Consider the following 27,411-nt stretch of genomic DNA (forward strand, 5'->3'; position numbering starts at 1 on the left):
GGCCGCAGCCCACTCTCTCACTCATCCCTCAGCTCCGTTCCCCTCTCAGCCTCTCTGTCTCAATCTCTCCTCACAACCTCTTCCTCCTTAGCATCCTGCCCTATCAGCCCTACCTGGCCCTACCTCTCAACCCTCAGCCCTGTTTCCTCTCTTCTCCCCTTTCCTTCCCTTTGGTTTCCAGCTCCTACTTCAGACCACCTCACTCCTACTTCAGAACTCACTCCTACTTGGATGAGGATTCTTTTAGGTGGCTTTTGACACTCCTGGATCTGCGAGCACTGTGCTCAATCCCAAACCCTTAGTGCTCGGTTCTAGGAAAATTTTCCTCAAGCCCTTCTCTCTTGGATTCGGCCCAGTAGAGGAGGACACATCTCTTTTGATTGAATTTCCACATGTGTACCATCGGGTCCTTGCCACGATCGAAGTTGCATTTGGAGTGGTAACTGAGATCCCCCCTTCCTGGTTTGATGTGTAGCCAATGCACTGGACGTCTATTGCCAAATCAGTCTATGCCATTACAACCTACTCGTCCTTGGGAAGCCTTCCAGAAATGGGGTTTAGATTTTGTTGGTCCTTTCAAGCCTGTAGGTATATACATAATAAATACATTTTTGTTGCTACTGATTGTGCTACTAAGTGGGTAGAGGCTGGGGGAAGGGGGGGGGGGCCGCGCACGGGCAGCAAGGGAGGGGGGACAAGGGTGGAGGGCAGAGGCAGCGAGGGAGGAAGCGAGGCCTGGAGGAGGGCAGGCAGCAAGGAAGGAAGGGAGGGGTGTGGAGAGGCAGCAAGGGGAAGGGAGGGGGCAAGGAGGGAGCAGGAGGGACAGCGACGGCGAGGGAGCTGCAGTCAAACGTTATGCAGGATGATAATTGGGGCATCTATCTACTACATTAGTGTTTGGGATTGGAATTTTTGTTTTTATTTAAATTGAACTCAAAAGTGTGCCAAAAAAGGAAATAAATTATTCAATCACATCAAACTAAATCATCAAAGTAACTTAAGGCTTTTGGGCTGGGAAAATCTTCACTAACTCAGTATAGCAATTTATTCAAAAAAATCAAAATTTTGTTCTACACATACATGCAACCAAGTAATCATTCTAAAGTACACTACGTGAGCTTCTCCTCAACCTAAGGAAACACCTAAATGAGATCATTATGCATGGGTTAATGGGCCTCCAATGTTGTGCTAAAGTGATGCATACCCATTTGAGGGCATGCTCCATAACTTTTTTTTTCTTTGTGACATTTACCTCATTATCAGTATCTTCCAACTGGGGAGTATTCCTCTCACAACTAGTTCTGTGTAACTCAAGATCACGTTGCCCATTTTCAACTTCAAGTGCAATCTCAGTTGCTATATCCTTTGCACGTGACAGCTCAAATTGTTGCCTAGCCATGTCTTCAGCCTCTAATAGAGTAGACAGATGAACATACATAATTTAGTGTTCTCATTTCATTCTACTTGACATGGTATACACTATATTGAAACATGAACGGAATTGTCTCAGTTTTTTCCCCCAGAAAAAGAGACTTCTATTAAATATGAAAGAACAAGGTATCATACACCATGCGAAGCATGCAAAATCCAAGAAGATGCCAAAACAAACCAGAGGGGAACTTACTATGCCTAACATTGTCTCCAATTGTCCAAAAAATCCTGAAGGGCATCCTGAATGTTTATAATTTTATCCTAAGATGATAAAATAAGATGAACAATATGTTCTTTCAAACATACATGATAAACTGACAATCAGAAAGATTCCTTCAAATAATATCCTTCTTAACAACATAGGAGAAATGGGTCAAACTATAGCAAAATTTGTGCAATACAAAGTACAAGAAACCAAACCTTTAGGATTCTATATAGACTTCTATGGCTGCTTAACAAAAAATGGTTTCTCAGAGAACATGAGCATGGTAGCAATCTAGACTAGCACACTCGTAGTCATTTCAAAACAAGAATTTTATAGTTCAACAACATGCACCCCAAGAGTATTTTCCTCTTCTTTCGGTTTGCTTTCTATGGCGGTTCACTTATAGGGAGGTGGCCTTTTCTCATGTGGGTCTCAAATGACTATTCTTGAAATAGCTAGGATATGGATCCCCAAGCGGTGTTACAAGTATCTCTCCTCTTGCTTCCAAACAAATGTGCAATGCCTTGCCAAACGTTTTGGGCCTCTCTATACCCCAAGTGCAATGTTGAATCAATCTCGGCATCTGTGATCTGCGTCCACATCCCTAGCTCCAAGTGTTGATCGGGAGTGGGAAAAGCTAGAAAAACATGGATATTTGTCTCTTCTAATAGGATCTCCATAGTCATCTCTAAAAAATCATCTGCATGGGCAAATTGATGGCGCATGTCTCCCAATGTGCTCTCTATGTGGGTATCCACTGTAGGCTCTCTTTGTGAGTGTCCACTGTTGACTCTATGCTAGCCCGTCTGGCATTCCAGACTATGTAATCAAAGAAGGATAGAGTCCTGTGTAGGGCTGTCACATGAGTCCATTGTCAATCTCTAGGGTTCCATGGAGGTGCTAGAGTGGACAACACCATAAAGCCAAAGACACCAAGGACCACCCATGACAAGAAAAGGACAACCATCTATGAACCGTTGGCCATCACTGAATCATACCACTGTGATCGTATGGAGAAGAACATCCTCGATTGGATCCTTCTCCCTCGATCCAATTAGTCTCCAGCCCTTCACAATCTCCTAGAGGACTCTCACCTCCTCGATGCCAAAGGATGCAAGTGACCTATAGAGGCATCCCTATGCTTGAATAGCTACCTAGTCAGTGAACTTGTGTCCTTGAGGCTAAAGGAGATTTCTAGTACCCATTCGTCCATGTGTCATAGAGTTCCCTCCAAGAAACACCAATCCACCTTGTCATATGCCTTCTCAAAATCAAGCAAGAGAATGGATATCCTTGGCCCATTTAGCTGCTTGCCAAAATGAGGAGATGATATTGAAGATACTTCTATACTACACAAAGCCGCAGATCTGAGTGTCATGTATGAGTTAAGGCAAGTAGGAGTGTCGGAGTTTGAGACTTATTACCTTGGCCAGGATAAGATGTTCCAAGGGCATCAATAGGCTGTTGGAATATGAAGCCAAAGTGAGTCTAAAATGAGTGTTCTAGGTGGTCTAGGTGTGTTTTATAGTCTAGTGAGTCCTAGACATGCCACGTGTCATATTGGGAGTTATCCCATATACACTGTCTTTCTAGAGTCTAGTGTCACACTATATAGTGTTGTACTTGTCTATTGTCTATCACATCAGTCAACATCAAGCTCTTTGGTATCATGTGAGTACTTGTCTATTGCTTTCAATTTCTTTCCATTTCATTTCCATTATGCTTGTTATCATTCCTTTCCATTCCTAGTGTTAGCTTGCTTCTCTTCCTACCACTATGATCTTTCATGCGGTATCAGAGCCATGTTTGTAGCCCTGCTCTCTCTTGCCCTTTCCCTTCCAAGAGGTTGAGGTGAGGGAGGCCAAAGAAGCTACTCTACCTCATCCTCCTTGGAAGGCTGCCCTCTCCTCTCCTTCCTTGAGCACTCCCTCTTCTACCCAAGCCTCACCATGTTCTTTCTTTGCCATCAACTACCCCCTCCTCTCCTTCCTTGAGCACTCCTTCTACCCAAGCCTCACCATGCTCTTTCCTCGCCATCAACTACCCCCTCTTCAGCTACTACAGCCCGCTGCAAACAGGCCATACAGCCCGCTTTAAGCAGGCTGTACAGTCCGTACGGACTGTTTTCCTACAGTCTGTGCCATACCAGAATGCCCTTACAGCCTCAAAATGCGTGCCAACTCCAGCTGCTCCTGCCCTCGATGGAAGTGCCACTAGCAGTCGTCTCTGCCCTCGCCATGTTGCCTTAAAACTGCCACCAACAGTAGCTGCTCCAACCTCGATTGCAGCGCCAAATCAGCTCGTTATGCTTGACATTCTCTTGGAGCTGTTGCCCGCAACCATGGAGTCTTCCAAATCAACTACCATTTCATTCGAGAAGTTTAATGGTAAGAATTTCCCTACATGGCAAACCAAGATGCGTCTAGTAACTGGCATAAATCCTTGGGCTTTTGGATCAGTGATGAGGACACTCCAGGCTGGGGAGTTGACATTGGTTTTTCTTGGATTCAGAGGGGTGTTCCTATCAAGTATTTGGGATGCCAGGTAGGATTGGACATCTCTCCAGCACAGCAGTTTGCCCCAGTACTAGAAAGTATAAGGAAAAAGCTCCTTTTCTGGAGCTCTGCCGAACTAGACCTTGCATCTAGAGTTGTGGTAGTGAACCAAGTTCTCTTGGCCACCTCCTAGTTTGTGTGTTCTTGCTGGTGCCGGTCTAGGGATTGCATCACTCAGCTCATCAGACCAGTCATGAATTTTTTATGGAGTGGACTTGATGGCACAACAAATGTTGCAGCAAGGGTGGCCTAGGAGACCATTATTCTCCCTACATGTGAAGGGGGCCTTACTGTCATTGACCCGGACTTGTAGTGCAGGGCATTGCTTTGTAACGTGGTGGTGAGGGGACTCATGCCTGGGCAAGAAGCTTGGAAGGATTTCTTTTTTGGACGCATTCAGGCTTGCACACCACCCTTGGGAGATGATTGGGTGGACAGCCCTCGCTGGATTTTCACTTCAGCCCCTCTCAGATCTCCTGCCTCTCCTCTCATGACTGCCATCCTGAAAGCTTGGGGGAGCTTCAGGAACACTCTTCGAAGGATTCCACCTTCTACCATCAAAGAGATTGATAGGCAGCCGATCATTTGGAATGATAGTATTCTTGACGAGCATGCCAGACCACTGGGCACTTCCCATTACATGCAGTGGTCTAAATGGGAGAGAGGCCCCGCCTACAAAGTAGGCACTTGGAAATCTTTTATCAGGCTACCTGAGGATCAGAGACTGCAGTCCGTGAGTCACCTCAAAGGGGTAGCATGCAGGATTCAGCAGATAGATGCAGCCATCCCGGTGGAATGGATAGTTGAGTTGCCTATTACTTCCACCACTTGGATGGGGGCTTTTTTGAGGACATCAGTTCCTTTAAAGGTGATCGCTCTCCGAGGTCTCGGGGAAGACGCACTGGTCTTTGATGTTGGGGATGGAGGTTTACTTTCTACATCCAAGGATGGCATTCTTCTTGAGGTTGCCTTTCAGCCTGTCAGGATTGCTGGTTTTGTGAACCATGGAGCGGGCTTGCAGTGGTACTTAGACCCCGACCCTCTGCTCTTGGCCTTGGGATCCTGGAGGTTGTGGTTATATGGAGGTGCACCTATCAGGTGCTTGCAGTGGGACCCAGGAGAGTGGGAGTGGATAGATCATGGGCACCGAGAGAGGGGGATTCCCTTCTTTCGTTTCACGGTTGGTAATGCCAGGAGATTTCACCTGAACAGTAGGGGTTGGATTCCCTCCAGAGCCCCCCATTGGGAAAGCTTCTTCATCACCGCAGATTTGCGGAGAAATTTCTGGAGGAGGCTCTGGAAATCCCTCAGAAATAGAAAGATCACTCTTTTCTTTTGGCTTTCTATTCATGGAGGGATTGCAGTGAACCTGTGGAGATCACGATTTGGGGCTGATCCCACTTGTCCTCGATGTCATTCTGCAGAGGAGTCAGTGCGACATTGCCTTTGGGACTACAGTTAGGCGAGGACTGTTTGGAAAGGGGTTGCTCGGATACTCAGCATCTTTCACACTTCCCCTTTCTTCATGACTTGGGGCTCGGTCACATGGTTATCTCTTACCAAGCCCCAGGTGTTTTATGAGGGTGAGCCTTCTTCTTGGGCACTCTCGGTCCGCCGGCAGGTGATAGAGCCTTGCTCTCTGCAGGATGTACCACTTACTCCCTTCAGAGCTTCTCATGTTTCAGTGGACACCTCTTGGGCGATTTTGGCTAGCATTTCCTCTTGGCACATTTGGAGAGCCAGATGTACTGAGGCCTTGGATGGCACCCAGATACACCCATCACAGGTGTTCACAGGTATTTGGACTGACACGGTTCACACTTTGATAGCCATATGGGCTAAGCATGCAGGGCCCTTCATGGGCAGCCTCTTCTAGAAGGACTATATTTCTTCGAGTTTGGAGGGGTTCTCCCTTTTTCTCGGAGGTTTCTACTGGATTGAGATGGCACTATCAGCCTCAATCCTTTCTTTTTGGCTCTTGAGCTTTTCGTGCATTGCATGATGTATCCCATATGGAGCTTAATACTTAATAGAAGTCTCTTTTTGCCCAAAAAAAAAAAAAGATGCATCTAGTACTTTTGAAAGATGGAGTGTGGAATGTTGTGCGTGGCAAGGACAAAAAGCCACAATCAAATGTAAAGAAAATTGCACAGTGGGAGAATCTGAATGACAAAGCTCTTTCTCTCATTGGTTTGGGGTTGGGTGATGACGTTATTCATCATTTTGATAGAAGCATGAAGACTCTCTTCTTGCTCACTTGAATCATATGGACTCCCTTGTTACTCAGCTTGCTAGTCTAGCGGCCCCTGTAGGGGAAGATGATCAAGCTGCTCTTCTCCTCTCGAGCATTAAGGAAAATTCCAAGTACCGGGAGATCATACTAGCATTACGTGTGACACAAATGGGTTATCATGATATGGTTTCTATGCTTATTGATCATGGCAGACGGTATGTAGACACTCCGGACTCCACTATACTGTGCTCAAAGGACAAAGGCAAAGGCAAATTCAAGCCTTTCAAATGCAATCATTGTGGAAAGCTTGGTCACCACACTGAGGGATGCGTCAATTTTACGAGCAAAAACCTATGAGCAGGTTTATACGAGCGTGTTTTTCAAGAGATTTTAAAAATAGTATTTCTTTAGGAAACATAGTTTTTACACTTTTATTTTCATTAGAACTAGATCCCTTTATCATAAAATTATACAGACTAGTCACTCATTCATTTTTACATAACATAAATCTTCTTATTCATAGACATCCCTTTGTACCCTTGTTATTACCTTAAAAAAGTATTAAAAAATAATTCATTTAAGAAACGTCCCTCATAATCACTCTCAATATAATAATATTATACATAAATAATTACTTATTAAACACATTTATATCATATGGCAATATCTTTCAAGTGTTTTTATCGTATTAATAACAAGATATTTATGGACATGTTTCTACAGAAGTTTAAATTACTGTAAATAAGTATTAACTTGGGATTATATATCACTTTCATAAAATACATGTAATATTTAATACTATATATTCAAGGTTTTCCAAAATATAACCCCATAGATGTGCTCAAATGGGATTTTCCGATCAATTTGAGTGGCTGAATGACTATATTTGGACATTGGATGTGAAAGTTATGTCACTTTTAAAAGTGCTGTCCAAGGTAGTTTCGCCAGCGAAACTACCTTGAAAGACCTTGTTCAAAGGGGTTTCGCTGGCGAAACTACCTTGATGGCTTGCTTCAATGAGTTTTCTTTGGAGAAACCCTTTCATGAAGATAGGTTGAGAGAGGTTTTTCAATGTCACCCCCTATTAAGTAAAAAGTTGTAAGAAGGATCATAAGGGAATTTTCATAGAGAAGTCTACTCTACATGTGGGTTTCTTCAAAAGCCATCCCATTATGTTCTCACCATTCCCAAAGATTCACATAAATATTCGTGTATAAAATAGGCATTCCTATAATACTTTTCATATTTCTAAGTGAAACTATGTTTCCTTCTGATCCATTTTTGTCATATTTTTGCATAGTTGGAAGCTTTTTTTTTCCTTCGCTCGGACGCTCGGAAGATTTCGCTCGGAAAATGCTCCTCCCCCACACTGAGGATGGTTGCTTCTAGAAGCTTGCCAAGCAACAACACAAGAATCATGTCAACTTGGTTGGGGCTGCAACAAGTGAAGACGAAGAAGAAGATGATGCTTCGACACCGACTCATGCTCTTACTGCCGACATTAGGGATCTCTCTCTCTATTCAGAGGTCTATGTACCTGATGATCGGGACTTTTGTTTCTTATCTATTATTCCTACAGCTTAATGTATTTTGGGGTCCTCTGTCCTCGGTAGTCCCCCTAAAATGATATGTATTGAGTGTTTTGTTTTCATTGAGTCTAAAGGTCCTCTGCCTTGGATAGTCCTCCTATTGGTGTGTGGCTTCCTAACATGTCATGTTATGAAGCCAAGGGGGGATGTACTGTGGGAGCCATATGTATTGGCTTTGATAGGTCTCGTTATCAGGCCTGGCCGAGTTCCAGGATGTTGGTGTATTCCTAGACCCATGAGCTGGTCATGTAGCCATGCTATAACATGAGCCTCTGAGCATGTTGAGTCTCAAGCTATGAGAGTGCTTGGATCAACCTCTGAACACGCTCAGACTTTAGCCTTTGAGTTACATAGGGTGCACAGTTTAATGACTGTCATTGTCATGTTCTGTTCTTGGTTCCATTCCAATAGTCTCTCACCTTGCCTTCATGGGGGGGTGTTGGAATATGAAGCCAAAGTGAGTCTAAAATGAGTGTTCTAGGTGGTCTAGGTGTGTTTTATAGTCTAGTGAGTCCTACACATGCCACGTGTCATATTGAGAGTTATCCCATATACACACTGTCTTTCTAGAGTCTAGTGTCACACTATATAGTGTTATACTTGTCTATTGTCTATCACATCAGTCAACATCAAGCTCTTTGGTATCATGCAAGTACTTGTCTATGGCTTTCAATTTCTTTCCATTTCATTTCCATTATGCTTGTTATCATTCCTTTCCATTCCTAGTGTTAGCTTGTTATGATCTTTCATGCGGTATCAGAGCCATGTTCGTAGCCCTACTCTCTCTTGCCCTTTCCCTCCCAAGAGGTTGAGGTGAGGGAGGCCAAAGAAGCTACTCTACCTCATCCTCCTTGGAAGGCTGCCCTCTCCTCTGCTTCCTTGAGCACTCCCTCTTCTATCCAAGCCTCACCATGTTCTTTCTTTGCCATCAACTACCCCCTCCTCTCCTTCCTTGAGCACTCCTTCTACCCAAGCTTTACCATGCTCTTTCCTCGCTACCCCCAGCTACTACAGCCCGCTGCAACCGTACAGCCCACTTTAAGCAAGCCGTACAGGCCATACAGTTCTAAGTTGCTCCTCTCCTCTCGAGCATTGAGGAAAATTCCAAGTACCGGGAGATCATATCAGCATTACGTGTGACACAAATGGGTTATCATGATATGGTTCCTATGCTTATTGATCATGACAGATGATATGCAGACACAGCGGACTCCACAATACTGTACTCAAAGGACAAAGGCAAAGGCAAAGGCAAATTCAAGCCTTTCAAATGCAATCACTGTGGGAAGCTTGGTCACCACACCGAGGATCGTTCCTTCCAAAAGCTTGCCAAGCAACAACACAAGAATCATGTCAACTTGGTTGGGGCTGCAACAAGTGAAGACGAAGAAGAAGATGATGCTTCGACACCGACTCATGCTCTTATTGCCGACATTAGAGATCTCTCTCTCTCTATTTAGAGGTTTATGTACTTGATGATCGGGACTTTTGTTTCTTATCTATTATTTCTACAGCTTGATGTATTTTGGAATCCTCTGCCCTGGGTAGTCCCCCTAAAATGATATGTGTTGAGTGTTTTGTTTTCATTGAGTCTAAAGGTCCTCTGCCTTGGATAGTCCTCCTAAAAAGATGTATTGGTTTTCCTATTTTGGTGTGTGGCTTCCTAACATGTCCTATTATGAAGCCAAGGGGGGATGTACTGTGGGAGCCATATGTATTGGCTTTGATAGGTCTCGTTATCAGGCCTGGCCGAGTTCCAGGATGTTGGTGTATTCCTAGACCTATGAGCTAGTCATGTAGCCATGCTATAACATGAGCCTCTGAGCATGTTGAGTCTCAAGCCATGAGAGTGCTTGGATCAACCTCTGAACATGCTCAGACTTTAGCCTCTGAGTTACATAGGGTGCACAGTTTGATGACTGTCATTGTTATGTTCTGTTCTTGGTTCCATTCCAGTAGTCTCTCACCTTGCCTTCATGGGGGGGTGTTGGAATATGAAGCCAAAGTGAGTCTAAAATGAGTGTTCTGGGTGGTCTAGGTGTGTTTTATAGTCTAGTGAGTCCTAGACATGCCACGTGTCATATTGAGAGTTATCCCATATACACACTGTCTTTCTAAAGTCTAGTGTCACACTATATAGTGTTGTACTTGTCTATTGTCTATCACATCACTCAACATCAAGCTCTTTGGTATCATGTGAGTACTTGTCTATTGCTTTCATTTTCTTTCCATTATGCTTGTTATCATTCCTTTCCATTCCTAGTGTTAGCTTGCTTCTCTCCCTACCACTATGATATTTCATAGGCCTCCACTAGAAAGTGAGTGTCCTATCTCCTTTGGGGATGAAATGTATGAGTTCCTCTAGAGTATATGGAGGCAAGATAAACCCTCCCAAATCTCATAGAAGGCAAGAGTGATAGTGTCTTGCATGTATTCCCATGAGTGACAATGTCTTGTATGGAGTCCCAATGAGTGATGAAGGTGGGAATGATTCCATCGTTTACTTCCTGGCCACTTTGTCCTTTTATCCTCGATAAGGTAAGAAGTCGTGTCCATATCATAAAAGGGGCAACAGACTGGCCTCCTATCTTTGCAGTGACCAAACTAGGCATGTGCTCCCAAACATTGGTCTCAAGCAATGTCCACGAGGATATGCCCATCCCTAGACCTGGACATCCTGCCCCCGAGAGAACATAAGAAACCAAGGCATCCCTGTCTGAAACCTGAAAATCCTATGACTTGAAGTGGAATACCCGATCTCAAAAGCCCATGCCAAGTAGAGCACTCGTGAGGCCTATCATCTATAACAACCCAATCCAAGGGTATGGCTGCATCAATCTGCTCAATTCTCCTTTCACTTCCTCTGAGGTGACATATTAACTGAAATTTACGTCATCCAAAAGGTTTGTGAAATCCTTCCAAGAACCCACATCGAGACCACTTCATATAACGAGAAGGACTAAGACGTCTGTCATGATTATCAAGCATGATGTCATTCCACATGACTAGATGCCTATAATATCTTCCAGAGAAGAAGGGGAACTCTTTGAAGAGTACTCCTTGAAGCTGCCCCGATCTTTCAAGATATCACAAAAATACTAGAGTCTATGAATCCCCTATAGCCTCCATATCCTTTGCCACCGGATCCACTTGTCCACAAGGATAGAAATTCTTGTCCATATTCCTACCCTCAAGAGAAGTAGCTACATCCAACAAGGCAGTCCCATCCAATTCCACTGCTTTTGATGCAATGAATATATTGATATCGAAGAGAGGTATGTACTATGTCTCATATGCATCATTCTCAATTTTCTTTACCATTTTGTAGCAATAATCTCAATTTCATTTTGGGTTGGTCAACCTAGTGGAAATTTATGTCATAGGTTGTGTATCAAAACGAAATCTTCTTTGAATTATAAATATTTTATAGGTATAATTTCTCTTCTAAAAACTAGTCATTTTTAGGTTTTTTTCAAGAAAATTACTGAAGGAACATGGTAGAGAGAGGGAGAGAGAGAGGGAAGGCCAGGGAGAGAGGAAGTGATACTCAAAAGGAGACATAATGAAATGGAAATGAAATGACGAGCAATGAACAAAAATGAGAGTACTCACATGTAGACCAAAGAGCTTGTAGCTTGATACTTGATTGCTTTGACACTAGACAAGTAAAGCTCTTATATTAGAGCACACACACACATATGAACACCTATGCATATGGGATACCTCCCAATATGACACGTGGCATCCATAGGACACACTAGACTAGAACTCTCACTAGAACACACTAGAACACACATTTTTGACTCACTTTGGCTTCATATTCCAACACCCCCCCATGAAGGCAAGGTGAGAGACTACCGGAATGGAACCAAGAACAGAACATGACAATGATGGTCTAAGGTGAGGGACTATTGGAATGGAACCAAGAACAGAACATGACAATGATGGTCATCAAACTGTGTACCCTATGTAACTCAGAGGCTAAAGTCTAAGCGTGTTCAGAGGTTTGATCCAAGCACTCTCATGGCTTGAAACTCAACATGCTCAGAGGCTCACGGTACAGCATGGCTACATGACCAGCTCATAGGTCTAGGAATACACCAACATCCTGGAACTGGGCTAGGCCTGATAACGAGACTATCAAAGCCAATACATGGCTCCCACAGTACATCCCCCTCTTGACTCCAGGGACTAACTAGAAACATGGAGTCACACACCATAAAAGAAATACATCATTTTAGGAGGACAATCCAAGGCAGAGGACCTTTAACTGAAACATATATAAAAAAATATAAAAGATTTCATTCATTTTATGCATAGTAAGAAGGACAGAGAACCCATGATTCCGAAGTAGCTACCGCACAAGAGTGTGCACATCCTGATGCAAAGAGGTATGTCGGTGAAGAACCAGGCGAGAATGTCCTTGAATGATGTGTCGATGAAGGCCATAGGAGCAGCCACCAAGGGAGATCACGTCATGACTCTCAATGTGACGATCGGAGAGTCACCAAATGCACAGAAGAGGCTCAAAAATATGAGCGAAAGTGCTCAAGGGAGCTGCCCAAATCACTGCTGGACGTCACGGGAGTCCAAATCTGAGCAAAAAATGCCAGAAAATAGCCTAAAACTGCTCGGAATCGCCTTCTGAGAATTTGTACGGACGCCTGGCACTGTCACGCACCTGCCTGCAGAGGTCCATACGGACGTCTGTACGGACAAAAAAAGTCGATTTTTTTTTTCTTGAAAAGGTGGGGACAGGGTCGTTTATGTTTGGGAAGTGCCAAAATTTCAGAAAACATAGAAATCAGACCTCAAAAGGTCAAAAACAGCCGCTAGATTGCTCCAAAACAAGTTTCTGGCGACCAACTTGCGAGAAATGTCCGCCAATGCTGAGGGAGAACCACGAACTGATGCGGGAGTGAGCTGAACTCACAAACGAGGACCGCAGAGTACTTGATGGCGACGAACCATGGTGAGGCTAAGGGAAGGGAGGCTCGAACTTAGAGGAGAGGGGAGCTTCCATTTGCGGGCTTCTCTCATCCTCTAGATAGAGCAAGAAGAAGGGGAAGGTAGGAAGGGAGGCTCTGATACCACATGAAGGAACATGGTAGAGAGAGGGAGAGAGAGAGGGTAGGCTAGGGAGAGAGGAAGTGATACTCAAAAGGAGACATAATGAAATGGAAATGAAATGACGAGCAATGAACAAAAATGAAAGTACTCACATGTAGACCAAAGAGCTTGTACCTTGATACTTGATTGCTTTGACACTAGACAAATACAACTCTTATATAAAAGCACACACACACATATGAACACCTATGCATATGGGATAACTCCCAATATGACACGTGGCATCCATAGGACACACTAGACTAGAACACACTAGAACACACATTTTTGACTCACTTTGGCTTCATATTCCAACAATTACTTCATTAAGTATGAAAGAAAACCGTGAGATCAAGCTCAAATGCGGGAGTACATCATGCAATGCATGAGGAAAAAAACAGCTCAAAATGAGCTAATAAAGATCCAAGCCGGAGGCTGAAAATGCCATCTCAACCTTGAAGGAGACACAGAGAAGAAGGGAGATCCTCTCCAAACTCTGAAAAAAGTAATTCTCCTAGCTATGGCTGCTTTGGAGGATCCTTGCATGGTCGCCCAAATGGCCATCAGAGTGTGTAATGTGTCGGCTGGCCATAGTCTGGGAAGGGTGAACCTGGATACTCTCCATCGCCTCTGTACATCTGGCTCTCCAAATATGCCAAGCTGCAATGCTAGCCAAAATCTCCCAAGATGTGTCTACTGAGGCATGAGCAGCTCTGAAAGGAGTGAAGGGAACATCCTGGTGGGAACACGACTCCACTAAGTGTCACCGTACAATGAAAGCTGTGGATCTGGATCATGTCCCTCGAAGAACACCTGTGGGCTAGTAAGAGATAACCAAGCCACTGAACCCCAGGTCATATAGGAAGGTGTTGTATGAAAGATGCTAAAAATCCTAGCAAAACCTTTCTAGATCGTCCTCGCCTGTCTGCACTCACAAAGGCAATGTTGTACTGACTCAAATGCCATGTAACAACGAGGACAAGTAGGGCCAGCCCCGAACCTGGATCTCCATAGGTTCACTGCAATCCCTCCATGAATAGAAAGCCAAAAGAAAAGAGTGATCTTCAAATTCCTGAGGGATTTCCAGAGCCTACATCAAAAGTTTTTCCGCACCACTGCAGAAATCCGAAAACTATCCGAATGTGGTGCTCTAGAGGGCCTCCAACCTCTACTGCTGAGCTGAAATCTCCTGGCATTTCTAACTGTGTAGCGAAAGAAGGGGAAGCTCTTCTCTCGGTGCCCGTTATCAATCCATTCTCACTCCCCTGGGTCCCACTGCAAGAACCTAATAGGGGAACCACCATACAGCCAGAGTCTCCAAGACCCCAACGCAAGGAGAATAGGATCAGGGTCAAGATACCACTGTGAGTCCCTACCCCACCTCATGAATCGTGCAATCCTGACAGGCTGAAAAGCAACCTCCAAAAGAATATATTCAGAAGATCTGACAAGTTTGCCTCCTGACTAAACATCAAAGACAAGGGTATCCTCATGTGCATCCTGCAATGCAATGATCTATAACGGAATGCCCATCCCTGAAAATGCTCCCCACCAAGTGAACTCTGTAAGCGGCATGTCATTTGTATCAATCCACTCTGGCAAAATGGCTGCCTGTATCTGTTGTATCCTGAGTGCACTCCGTGTGAGGTGGCCAATTGCTAAGAGTCTCTGATCCTCTAGAAGTCTCATAAAGGCTTGCCAAGAGCCTACAGTAGAGGCAGGTCTGAAGTAGAAGGCTGATTATTTGCTGTATTTTTAGGGACAGATTTTTGAAATCTTCCCTTATTCCGATCATTGGCTGCAAAGGCCTGATCTGAGTGGATCTGAGTGCATACTGGCATTCCGATTCACACGGCTCTGTTCCTCCTGCAGTAAAAGTGCAACCAATTGATCAAAGGAATAATAGTTGGCATTGTCCATGGCAACCAACCTCAAGGTAGTGGCAAAACCTTGGTAAGAGTCAGGCAACCCATCCAATGTGCCTGATACAAGTTGTGAGTCAGGGATGTCCTCATCAATATTAGCCAATTGCTCCTTTAAATCTTGGATAGCTGTAAGATATGCATCCATGTTATCACCCTCATTCAGACGAGTATCCTTCAGCAGCTTGCGAAGATAGGCAACACGGGCCTCATTGCGTACCTGATACAAGGAAGCAAGCTTATCCCAAGAGTCCTTAGCAGTAGTGCATGATCTGATATGAGGTATAAGACTCTTCTTAACAGAAAGAGCAATCAATGCCTGTGCCTTAGCATCACGGCCATCCCACTGAATCATCTCCTGAGTAGGAGGTACAAAGGCATCACGGGAAGAACCACTGGATGTGACATCACTAGTGGAAGATGTAGCCTGCCTGACAGCAGGCCTAGGCTCATTGCCATTCACAATATTCCACAAATTTTTGGCCACCAAGACATGCCTCATCATAAATGACCACATAGGGTAGTTAACCCCATCGAGTTTATCATCAGCACCGAAGGCCCCAAAGAAATCATCTTTGCCACCAGCCATTATGCAGTCAAATGCACAAGAATGACAAAAACAAAGAGCAAGAGCCTCAAGCTCTCAACTGCAAGTATCAGTGACTGAATGCGTAAGCCTCAAGGCTTTTCAAAGGATAACCTCAACTGAGCAAGATCACTGCCAAAGTGTACTGCTGTCCACTGTCAAATGGTACCTGAAAAGCCAAGTCCAGAGGCACAAGGGCCTTGCCAACTGTGCAACAGAAAGAACAGAAGCTTACCAGATGAACCTGTGGAAGAAAGACAACAAATGTCCACCAAAGAATGACCAAATATCAGCCCAGAAGCTGAGAAAAGTCAATGACAAGCACGCAGCCTGTATGTAGCAGTCAAAAGTGACTGGAAATCAGCAAATGGTGACTGAATATCACTCCAGATGCCACCAAAATCAGTTCGCCCAGCAAAAGAGGGGATTCTGGTGCAAGATCTGAGTGTCACGCGCACAATGTCAAGTAGAAATGACCAAAAAACAGAAAAATACAGTTGCTGCAGCAGTAAATCTCTGATTTGAAAGTGTATTCCAGCTCCAGGAAGCAAACCAATCACTCAAAAAGTGACAATGGTGCTGTCCAAGTTGAAAAACAGCAAGAAAATGCCTGAAATGCAGTCGCCCCAGCCAGGAATGCAATCAGATCCAGTCGCCCAGCTGAAAACCACCAGGAATAGGTGTCGCCCAGCTAAATGGTGCCCAGTAGGAGAGGCAACCAGCAAAAAACAACAGATCTGGTGCAGATCTGACAAAAAAACCGTAGATCTGGTGTAGATCTGACAAAAAACAGCAGATCTGGTGCAGATCTGACAAAAAACAGCAGATCTGGTGCAGATCTGAAGTTGCCCTGCTGAAAAACACCCAGAAAGAGTGTCGACCAGCAAATGGGAGTCCGGGAATGCAGTTGTCAAGCTCCAGGAGAGAGAATCGATGCAGTTTCCAGCCCATTCAGCCTGTAGAAGCAGTCGCCCAGCAAAAGGAAGCAATCTGGAGAAACTTTTCGCGACAGAAACCTTCGAGACGGAAGCAGGAAGCCAGAAAGAAAGGCGACTTGCTGAAAATCTGTCCTGAAAGAAGGTAGGCAGCAAAAGTGAGATCGAGACAAAGTTTTCACGCGGGGGAAGGCTGGAAACCAAGGCAAAGCTGCTCTGATACCACTGCTGGGTGGAGTGAACAACGGAAGCAACAGGAGACGGAGGCAAGAAGCAAAGTGTGCTGCTGAAGTTGTATTACCGAAGTTATGAAGAATACAAAAGATACACCTAATATAATGAAACCCTAACTGGGTGTCATACATGTACTAGGTGTCCCAACTGGAACTAGTACTAAGGGTACCATAGGTCCTAACTGATAATATCTAGGCCTACAAGGCACATACCAAGGAATGAGTGACACCTATGGATAGCCCATAGAGTGGCCTACAGGATCCCCCCCGCCAGGCATCGACACCCCCTCCCAAAGGGGAAGGCTGGACTGGGGTCAAAAGGAAACGGAAAGGAAACAAAACAGTAACAAAAAAGCCCCCCCCTCTCCAGCAAGAGACTCTTGTGGTCACCAGTCAGTAGCAGCCCGGTAAGGGGAAGGAGAAAGGGAAGGAGAAGGTCAGCTAGCCTCCCCCTCATCCTTCACCCCGCCCCCCCCCTCCTCCCCCCTCCTCCTCAGTTCCTCTATCTCCCCCCCCTCCGGGACCCCCCCCGGCACCTTTGGTTTCAGCCCCCCCCTCTCCCTCGAGCATGTTCTTGCAGGAACCCCCCATCCGCCTGCGCCGCCTGCGGCCCCGAAGCCAGCACAGACCTCCTCCGCGCCTATCCTCCCTGGCCCGGTGAAGGGGAGAGGCCCTTCCCCGCAGACAGCCAGCACCACTCTAGCTCCTTCGACAGCCAACACCCCTCTTTCTGGTTCTGACTCCTCATCTTTGTCCCCCCACCCAAGGGCAACTCCTAGAGCTCTACCTTTGGAGTTTTACCGAGCAGGACCTTGGGATTACTTGGATGCAGCTGGTATTGGCTCCTTCCCTGCATACCTAGACATCAGCATCTTCTTCCTCCGAAAGGGGGCGGAGGGTAAGGTGTCTATCCTTTCCCCTCATGATGGTCTTGGCTATTCCTTCACTATCACCAGTGACGGGAATGAGCAATGGACGAATGAAAATGTTTGGGAGACGATTCATGATCAGTCCCAGGAGCAGGTGCAGGATTGGATCGGTAGCAGAGCAGCGGAGCTTCTTCAGCAGCAGTGGAAGGAGGGTGATGTTCGTCTGAGATGGCGCCACAGCGCCAAATGCTTCCGCCTTTTGGTCATCATTCGACCGCCTTTGGAGTGGATCTACGCGGAAGGGCTCCGCCCGTGGAGGACCTCAGAGGTAGCGGGCTTCTACAGTATGTCCCTAGCGGAGGCTTCGAGTTGGTTAGAAAGAGCTTACCACCATGGGACGAAGGGCCTTTCCCCTCTGCTGAAGGTTTTAGAGGATGGGTCCGATGATCCGGCCTCTCCTTCAAAACCTTCACAGAAGCACCTTCGTCTGCACACTGGACATCCTCCGACCACCTTGACAGCGACCGCAAGCAGACAGCTGTTTGTGGCCCCTCTCTCCTCTTCATGAGTATACGCATTATCTCTTGGAACTTCAACGGGTTCCACTCATCAAGAACCCACGGCCCCAGAAAGATGGTGCTCAGACAGGAGCTCCAGCTAGCTTTGGTGGGAAGGGCAGATGTGCTCCTATTACAGGAACACAAGCTTTCGGCTTCTCATACCAGTAAGTGTGGGAAGGTCCTCACAAGACACTCCCACACCTACTGGGAACCTTCGATTGGCAAGCAGGGGAGGAGCGGGGGTGTCTGTACCTCCATCGACGCTTCTCTAGTTCAGCATGTGTGTGGTTTTGGCACCTTGATCCCAGGACGAGCGCTTTGGGTAGGCTTGAATATTGAGGGATCCCGCATCGGCATCCTCAATATCTATGCCCCGACCGACCTTAGACGGAGAGCCTCTTTCTAGAGCTCTTTGACAGACTTATTGCCAGAGATGGATTCTTGGATTGTAGGAGGGGATTTCAATAACCTTGAGACTTTAGAGGATCAGCAGGACGGGGCCCAGAGCTCCTCGGTATAGCTCAGGCGGAGCAGGGGGAATGGGACTCCTTCTTGTTCGCTGTGGAAGGACGGGACAGTTGGAGGGAGCCTTCCTTCTGCAGATGGACAGGGAGCCTGGACTTCTCTTGGGGTTACAGGAGGGAGGGAGGCAGACTTTTGGAGCGGTTGGACCGTTTCTATGTCAGTGATTGGGCGATAGGCAGAGGTGGAGAGTCAGGGGTGGTTCCAGGGACGACCCTCTCTGACCATGCCCTAGTCATCCTAGTCCTGGACTTAGCCTCTCATTCCTTACCTCCCCGCTTGTGCCGGATCCCAGACTCCATCTACTCCAAAGCAGCGGTTTGCCATGTTAGAGGAGATCACCCAGCGACGCTCAGAGTTCTCGTTTCATGCTTCCAAGTCCTTTTGGGCTAGGAAAGGCGACACAATGTGCAGAGAGTTCTTCAGGACTCATGGCCTTGGTTTCTTTCTACCTCATTCCTCTGAGGTGTTTTTTATTACATGCTTAGCATGTTGTATTTCCGCACGGAGCTTGCTCTAGCGAGTTTCTTACATAATAGAAGTCTCTTTTGTGCAGAAAATAAAAAATAAAATGAGTGTTCTAGGTGGTCTAGGTGGTGTTTTATAGTCTAGTGAGTCCTATACGTGCCACGTGTCATATTGGGAGATATCCCATAGACATTGTGACTTTCTAGAGTGTAGTGTCATACTATATAGTGTTGTACTTGTCTATTGTCTATAATATCAGTCAACATCAAGCTATCTACATGTGAGTATTTTGGTTATCATTGACTAGCACTTGTTCTTTCATTTTGCTTTTCATTATGCTTTCCACATTTCCATTCCGTTCCTAGCTAGCTACTAGATCTCTTCATATGGTATCAGAGCCATGTTCCTAGCCCTGCTCTCTCTTTCCCTTTCCCTTTCCCTTCCAATAGGTTGAGGTGAGGGAGGCCAATGAAGCTACTCTAACTCCTCCTCCTTGGAAGACTGCCCTCTTCTCTCCTTCCTTGAGCTCTCTTCTCCATGCCATAATCTGCCACCTCTCTTCTCCTTCCTTCAGCTACATCTTTTTGTGACCTGCGGACGATGTGATGCTTCTATCCAGAGCTAGAAGCAGATTCACGGCTTTCTGTCTTCAGCAAAGCTGTAGAGGACCTTGAGTACTACAAATTTCGTTTTACATCATTGCAATATGAGTTTTTTGTGAAAAGTTACAGCCCTTGCAAGAAGTGACGGAATTTGTTTCTGCGCGCGAATTTTGTTATGGAGCTCAATGATTTGACAGCCCAAGCATGATGCAACCAGCTCAACGTGGAGCTGTCCATCCTCTTCATCGTCCAGCCTGCCATTTGCTCCTTCTGCCCGATATTCTCTTGGAGCTGCCTAATTCTCTTGGAGCGCTGTCCACGCTGCCTCTATCTTCTCTTCCCGTCACTTGATGTGAGCTCTTGACGTTACATTGCGGTGACTCCTTCACGTGACTACTCCAAACTTTGGTGAAGACTTCCTGAAAGAAAGAAAAAGAAAGAAAGAAAGTCTATTAACGTCCACTGGAGACCAAAAGGTCTATGGGACAGCAAGAAACCCTCTAGTACATCTGCTTTAGGGAGGGCACATGGCAGCTCCCAAGGAGTGCAAAAAGAAACCCCAATTATTTAGAGTACCTACATGATATTCTGGAGAGTAAACAGCCATACATCAGTTTAAGACTGAGAGTCTTTTGGTTTTGATTTAAAATCTCTGATTAGTGCTACCCCTTCGCGGTAAACTGACCATTTTCCATCCTTTTTGGCAGCCCTGACTTTAGCTAATTCAGTTGTGTTGTACTCAAAGTTTATGGCGACCCACCAAGAGTCACACTTGGGTCACGTCATGGTCACCTCAGCAACATGCCAAGTTGTTAGACCTTGGTCATACCTAGTCGCAGCGTGTTCACATGTGTTCACATCTTGGACTTGACATGGACATGACTTGGACATGACATGACTTGACATGGACATGACTTGGACATGACATGACTTGACATGGACATGACGGAAGCAATACATGACTGAAGAGTGCCAAACCTCAACCTTGACTCACCATGGTCAAAGTCAATCAGAGGGAAGTATTGGCGCAATGGTATGCGGGATACACCTGTTGGTGCACATGGGAAGCAGTCCAACAGTTAAGAGGCTAGGTGGTGCACCAACCCTCTCAACCAACTAGTGTCAGGAGCGCAGGAGAACACATGGAGCACGGGATTCACTGACCCAGGACAGGCTGGAGTGTTGCGGAAGCCATCAAGGACAGAGCGGCCCACAAACGGTGGAATGGCTAAGGATGGCTAAGGGTGCAAGAAGGCAACCAATAGGAAGAAGGTGGGGAGATTGGTAGCGGGGGGTGGAGCAGAGGAGGAGAAGGTGAAGAGGGGAAAAGGGGAAAGGAGAGGGACATTCTGGCAGGGACGAGAGGCGGGAGTGAAGGAGTGAGAGGCTAGAGTCAAGAGCTTGCCTCGTGTGTATCTTCGGGGAGTGTATCAGTCATCCTGCTTTTCTAATGAGTTATGCTACTTCCCATCTCTGCTCGCTACTCTAAAATCTCTTTTCGTTGTGTTCTCCTCCCCTCCTCTCCCTTCACCTGGTACAACGGACCTGTGTCATGTGGTTGAAGTTCCTTGCTGTTCATGTCGAGGGATGGCTTTCATGATGTTGTTCCGCTCTGGTCTTCTTCTTGCTCACATCACTTCAGCACTTGTACCGCTTGCACATAGTTGACACCATCTACCGCTTGCACATAGTTGACACCATCTACCGCTTGCACATAGTTGACACCATCGACAAGCACTCACCTACGTACCATCAGTGACACTTATGGCACGTCTTACTCGCTTCTCGCACCAGTGGCCCTAGGCCTCCGGTAATACTTCCGGAAGTGTTAGGAAACCCCCCCCCTCAGACAGTTTATGGCGATCACGGTGGGACACTGCTGGTGTTGAGTAGCACGAGTGAAGTGGTGATCTAGGGTCCTAGAGAGAGGTCTTATGCCGAGTAGTTCTGAAACATTTGAAGGAGCTAGTGAGAGAACTAGAAGGTACTTGAGGAGAGTGGAGAAAAGACTTCCGGCAAACCAAACTAGGTACAAGAAGCATTACGTGCGACGAAAGTTTGCGAAGTCCTCAACTCGAGCACAAAGTGAGCCCATTGGAGCAGTAGCCAGAGCAAGTAACTTCATCGACACTCTCATTGACTTGGACCAACAAGAACCCTGGTGGTCAGATCCGGACTCCGGAGAAGAAGAAGTGCAAAGCGGAGAACAGGTGGAAGAAGAGGGTACTAAGGACGAGGACTCCTCAGGGACTCATCAAGGTCAAGGCAGCCCCTCTCCTCCTCCTGCAACGATGTCTTCATCAACCACCTCTTCTACCGGAGTGGTGACTCCATCTGCTCCCGCCTCAACCTCTTGTGGACAAGCTGCTACCTCATCTGTTACGCATAGCTCCGGGCTCCTAGCTAATCCCTCTTCTATATCTATTCCATTGGGGGGTACTTTTGCTCCGGCCATGCCTTTACCTGCCATGATGGTTTCATCTCCCTTTCCATCCACACCGGTGTTGCCTTTTCCACCACCTTCTTCCTTCCCTTCTGCTTACTCATCCATGACTTCAACTCCGTCCCTCTCTTTCCCAAATGCTCTCCCATCCTCTTTCACCCCCACATCTTCCATGTTCTCACCCTTTCCCTCTGCAACACCGAGACCCCCCACTTACGCCCTACCATCTGGGTACACTTCCTCTATGACTACATCAGTAGTGACTTCTCCATTGTGGTCCTCCACAGGAGGGGTTGTCGGGGTGGTCTCCTCCTCGGGAGCACCAACACTCATTACAGCCCCATCGGGACTCCCTCCAACTCTTGCATCCTCTCCAACCTCTCGGGTGGGGATGGCCCCCTCTCCAACCTCTCGGGTGGGGACGGCCGTTCTCAGTCCTCCAGACAGAGCGAGACTTCTCGAGCTACTCAACAAGGTCCACGTGAAGACTCAAAAGTTCAAAGGCCACCTCCATGAAGATGCGGAAGCTCATGTGAGGAAGTTCCTCACAGCATGTAGAGCTAAAGGTGTGGAGAATGAGCATGCGTTCCTTCACATCTTTCCCTCGTCATTGGAGGATGCTGCGGATGTATGGTATAGTCAATTTCCTCCGGACCACTTCCAGACGTGGACAGACCTAAGGGAGGAATTCTTACGCACTTTCAAGTTGGAAAAATTCAAACACATGATTGTCCCAGAGTTATCCACTGACACCATGAAGCCTGGAGAGAGCATCTCTGAGATGTACACAAGGATGAGGGTCTTGGCGGCAAAGATGTCGGTGCCACCCAATGACGCCGTCATGAAGGGGTGGTTTTTGAAGGCCTTACCCTCCACCATTGCTATAAGGTTGGTTGACAAACTTCCTGAGCATGCCTCACTACAAGAATTTCTGAGGGAAGCGGTGAAGATGGAACGGTCCCAGTTAAGTTTCGCCTCAACACCCGCTCAGACCGCCCAACTTCCGAGAGAAGAGGGCTCACAGGCATGGCAGCAACTCAAGAAGGAATTAGAAGAAATCAAAGAAGGTCTGAAAGACAGAACAAAAGTGGATGGACCGTCACCCTTTGAAGCTCAGATATAAGAAGTGGTCTCTGGTGCACGGACTGCAAGGGTTCTGGCCATGGCTACTGGGAATATCCATCGAAGTGTAAGGTACCCACCCCAACCTCCTTTTGCACATTTTGTGAAATTCATGGACATGATGCCTCCGAGTGTAGGTATCTTAAGGGGTTGAGGAAGCTTCTGCCGGAGTATCCAATTGGGGAGCCACTGGTGGCTACAATCAACAAAGCTGCACCGACCACTTCAGGGCCAGTACCCCTAGCTTCAGCCCCTGTGAAGGCACCTGAACCACCCACCCACCCTATCATTCCACCTCCACTACTTCCTAATCCTCCTTTGCTCCAAGCTCCTACTCCTAGTGAATTTGGGGCTCCATACTTCTACCCTCCGCCCTACTATGCACAGTATCAACCACCTACGTCAGGGGGTGGATATGGACCCCCTTATGTTCGCGGTCGACGGGGTGGGTTCCGAGGTGGACGTGGAGGCAGAGGTACCAACTTTCGCAGGCCCATCATGTGCTATAGATGTGGCGAGTATGGCCACTACCAAGATGATTGTACACAACCATTTGGGGGACCCTCTTGTACACAGTGCAACACAAATGACCACTATACCAGAGATTGTCCCAATGGCAGAAGGGAATTAACATCGCAAGTCAACATGGTTGATGTAGTAGTGGCGGGGGAGGGTGACAAACCCCATTTGATTGGTGCAGTGTTGGGAGCTGTGACTAGGTCACAAATGAAGGGTGACAGTAGTAAGGATGATTCAACATCAATATCGGAGGCCTCATCACCAACTAACACCAGCTCAGTCACTAGAAGAGCATCCCCACCTCCTTCCTCCAAGGTGGATAGTGGGCACAAGACTACATCGCCCTTGTCCTCTCCTGTAACTGGATTAGAAAGGACCCGAGGGGCCCCACAGCCATCAAGACCTATCAATAGCTCTAAAACTACCTCAGCTCCAAGTGAGCAATCTATGCCTTCAAGGTATCAGGAGGTGATCAGGAGTGTCACCAAAGATCTTCAATCTAGTTCTGAAGATGAAGGAGTCACACCTCAGTTTCCTTCCCGCAAGTCCAAAATAGTGAGGTTTGCAACAGAAGTGACAACTTCAGGGCAAAAACGTGAAGAGTCGCAGGCAGGCCCATCCACCTTCCACTCAGGAAGCACAATGAAGCAAGAGAAGGAAAAAGGGGTGAAGCCTAGTAGTGCCAAAGAAAAGGGGAAATGGGTGATGGGAGAGTCACCACAGGAAATATTGACTGAGAATTCAGAGGCACCTCCTCTCCCTCGCGTAAGCTTCGACCCTCGGCCAGAAGCTCGGCGGATGAAGGCACAAAATATTGCTGCTACTGTCCAGCCCTATTCTTTGATGGATGACTTGATGGATTTTAGGCCCAATATCACCTTACGACAACTCTGTCAATTGTCTCCACATATCAAGCATCAGACTATTGCATTTGTGAATCGCATGCCAGGAGGGCGCCAAAGGGGATCTGTTCAGGGCGAACCCACGCCAGAGACAGTAACAGTTCAAGATGGAGTAACACTAGGCAATTGCTCAGCCTATGCTGCCCTCACATGTGAACAAAGTCCCAAGCTCGCAGTGGAGATCAATGGGGTGGAGCTGAAAGATGTTTTCTTGGATGGTGGGGCAGCAGTAAACATCATGCCGAGAGGTACTCTTCAACAACTGGGTTTGAAATTGACAACTGACGTACATTTCCAAGTACGCATGGCGGATCAACGCAAGGTGAAGCCTATGGGGGCTGTAAAAGGTGTTCACATGAAGATTGGGGGAGTTACATTCCTGTCCAATTTTGTTGTACTTAATATGACAGAGGGTGAGCAGACTTATCCTCTACTTCTTGGTAGACCATGGTTACGCTCAGCAAAGGCCATTCAAGATTGGTCAAGTGATGAAGTTCGACTACCTTTGGGATCCACATCCTTAGAAATAGACATGGTTACTGGAAGGGCCCGCCACCGACCTGTGGAACTTGGGGAAGAGGATTTTGAAGAAGAAGAAGGGGTGGAAGAGGAGCGATGGGCACTTGGGGATTGGCCCCTACAGGAAGAAGAGTTGGCCTATGTGGAGGACTCACCCTTCCACGATGTAACAGCGGCACGAGATGTTGGTGAGAGCTTGACGTACTTGTTGGAACATGCTAGACCAGATGAGGAACATGCTAGACCACATGACGTACTTGTTGGAACATGCTAGACCAGATGAGGAAGAAGCTGACATCTTGGATTGGATGGGGGCCCTGGGATCCTTAGCCATCAACATGGTGGAGTTGTGTCCAGAAGAGGATCCTGAAGCCCATTTTGGTACTTCACGGAATGCGCAAGAGGTGAGCCAGGAAGCCTCTTCCCCACCTGGTTTGGCTAATCTCATGTATGAACGGATGCCTTTTGGCCTTCTTAATAATCCCCACATGTATCAGCGAATGATGTCCGCAAGTACCAGACCAAGTGGTGGGGAGGCCACCAGGGTGACTCAAAGACAAGACCATGAAGCAGCAATGGAAGCAATGGATGCACACGACATGGATGCCTCACACCAAGAAAATGACCATGGAGTCACAACAGAGGAGGAAGAGCATCCTATGCAAGAAGATGATGAGCGAGCGGAGCATAATGATGGACCTGAAGAGAACACTTATGAATCTATGGAAGAAGAAGATGACCACATAGATCATAGGCTGGCTGAGCACAATGATGGTATTGGAGAATACACTCATGGATCTGCAGAAGAAGAGGATGATCACCTACTTACTGATGTCACTCAAAGGGCAGGAGGTACCGGAAATGACTCTTGGAAGGGTTATTGAATCCATTATGCAATCTGACCAACCTAGGAGGGGTCAAGAGGCCAGTCAATTTGAAGGAGCCGTCCACATTCACACTGGAGTCTGGAACTTCAGACCTTCAAGGCAAGCCCACAGCATACAGGGAGAAGAAGATGTCGCGGACCTTGTTCTACTCGACTTATATATGTCAGAAGCTGACTCCCCAACGACACAGGAGGTTCATGACACTACATACGAGGTGGTTGGACTACCATATAGAGGAATGCTCAAGCAAGCACAAAAAGGAAAGAAGAGAATGGGCCCAACTGTTGCGTCTACATTTCAACCATTTCCAGAACACACCCAACCGTCCTATCCGAGCTCTTGGATGGAAGAAGTAGTGGGGAATTTTTCTCTAGATGATTCTCCTGCGCACCCAGCAGTGGGAGTAGAAGAACCGAACAACTCCGCATCAGGAAGCATACCTCAGGTTGACCATGCCAGGGATTGGAGGTATCTGAACATAGGGACAGAAGACCAACCGCGACATCTTAAGGTAGCCAGTTGGGTCTGGGAACATGACTATCTCCTTGCTGCATTGTCTGATTTTTTTCAAGAGTATGTTGATGTCTTTGCCTGGTCATATAAGGATTTAAAGGGAGTACCCACTGAGTTCATGGAACATCGCATCGATCTATATCCGGAAGCAGAGCCGGTGATCAGGGGACCATATCGCATGAATCCTAACTATGGCAAGGCTGTCCATGCTGATATTCGAAAGATGGAGCAAGCAGGGTTGATCTACCCTGTTGACTACTCCGAATGGCTTAGTGGCATCGTAGTGGTACCCAAAAGAGAGACTGGAAAACTCCGAGTTTGTGTCGACTATAGGAGTTTGAATACCGCCACACGTCGGGATAGGTTTCCTCTCCCCTTCACTGACAGGGTGCTAGAAACCGTAGCTGGTCATGCTCTCTACTCCTTCATGGATGGATACAGTGGGTATAACCAGGTTCGGGTGCGAGAGCAAGATCAGTTAAAGACTACCTTCGTCACCCAATGGGGAACCTATGCTTACCGGATGATGCCTTTTGGTCTATGCAATGCACCGGCCACGTTTCAACGTCTTGTCACCAAACTCTTCCAAGAGAACATCGAAAAGTTCCTTGAGGTATTCTTGGATGACTTCTCTGTGTTCAATGGTAAGAATGCTTCTCACCTCGAACCTGCTATTCAGACTGATCA

The 27,411-nt window shown here is 46.7% G+C and overlaps 1 protein-coding gene across 1 annotated transcript in view; it reads right to left on the minus strand.

The window, feature by feature from the left end:
- LOC147894953 (uncharacterized) overlaps positions 1-27,411 on the minus strand; it is a 170,016-nt gene that overhangs the window by 41,564 nt on the left and 101,041 nt on the right. The window contains exon 7 of the mRNA XM_087384268.1: positions 1,253-1,410. Coding sequence (XP_087240394.1) covers positions 1,253-1,410 — 158 coding nt within the window. The remainder of the gene's footprint in view (positions 1-1,252; positions 1,411-27,411) is intronic.

This window comes from Dipteris shenzhenensis, chromosome 13 (assembly GCF_047967505.1).
Source record: "Dipteris shenzhenensis isolate YYH24624 ecotype China chromosome 13, Dip_SZ_1.0, whole genome shotgun sequence".
Classification (NCBI taxonomy): domain Eukaryota; kingdom Viridiplantae; phylum Streptophyta; class Polypodiopsida; order Gleicheniales; family Dipteridaceae; genus Dipteris; species Dipteris shenzhenensis.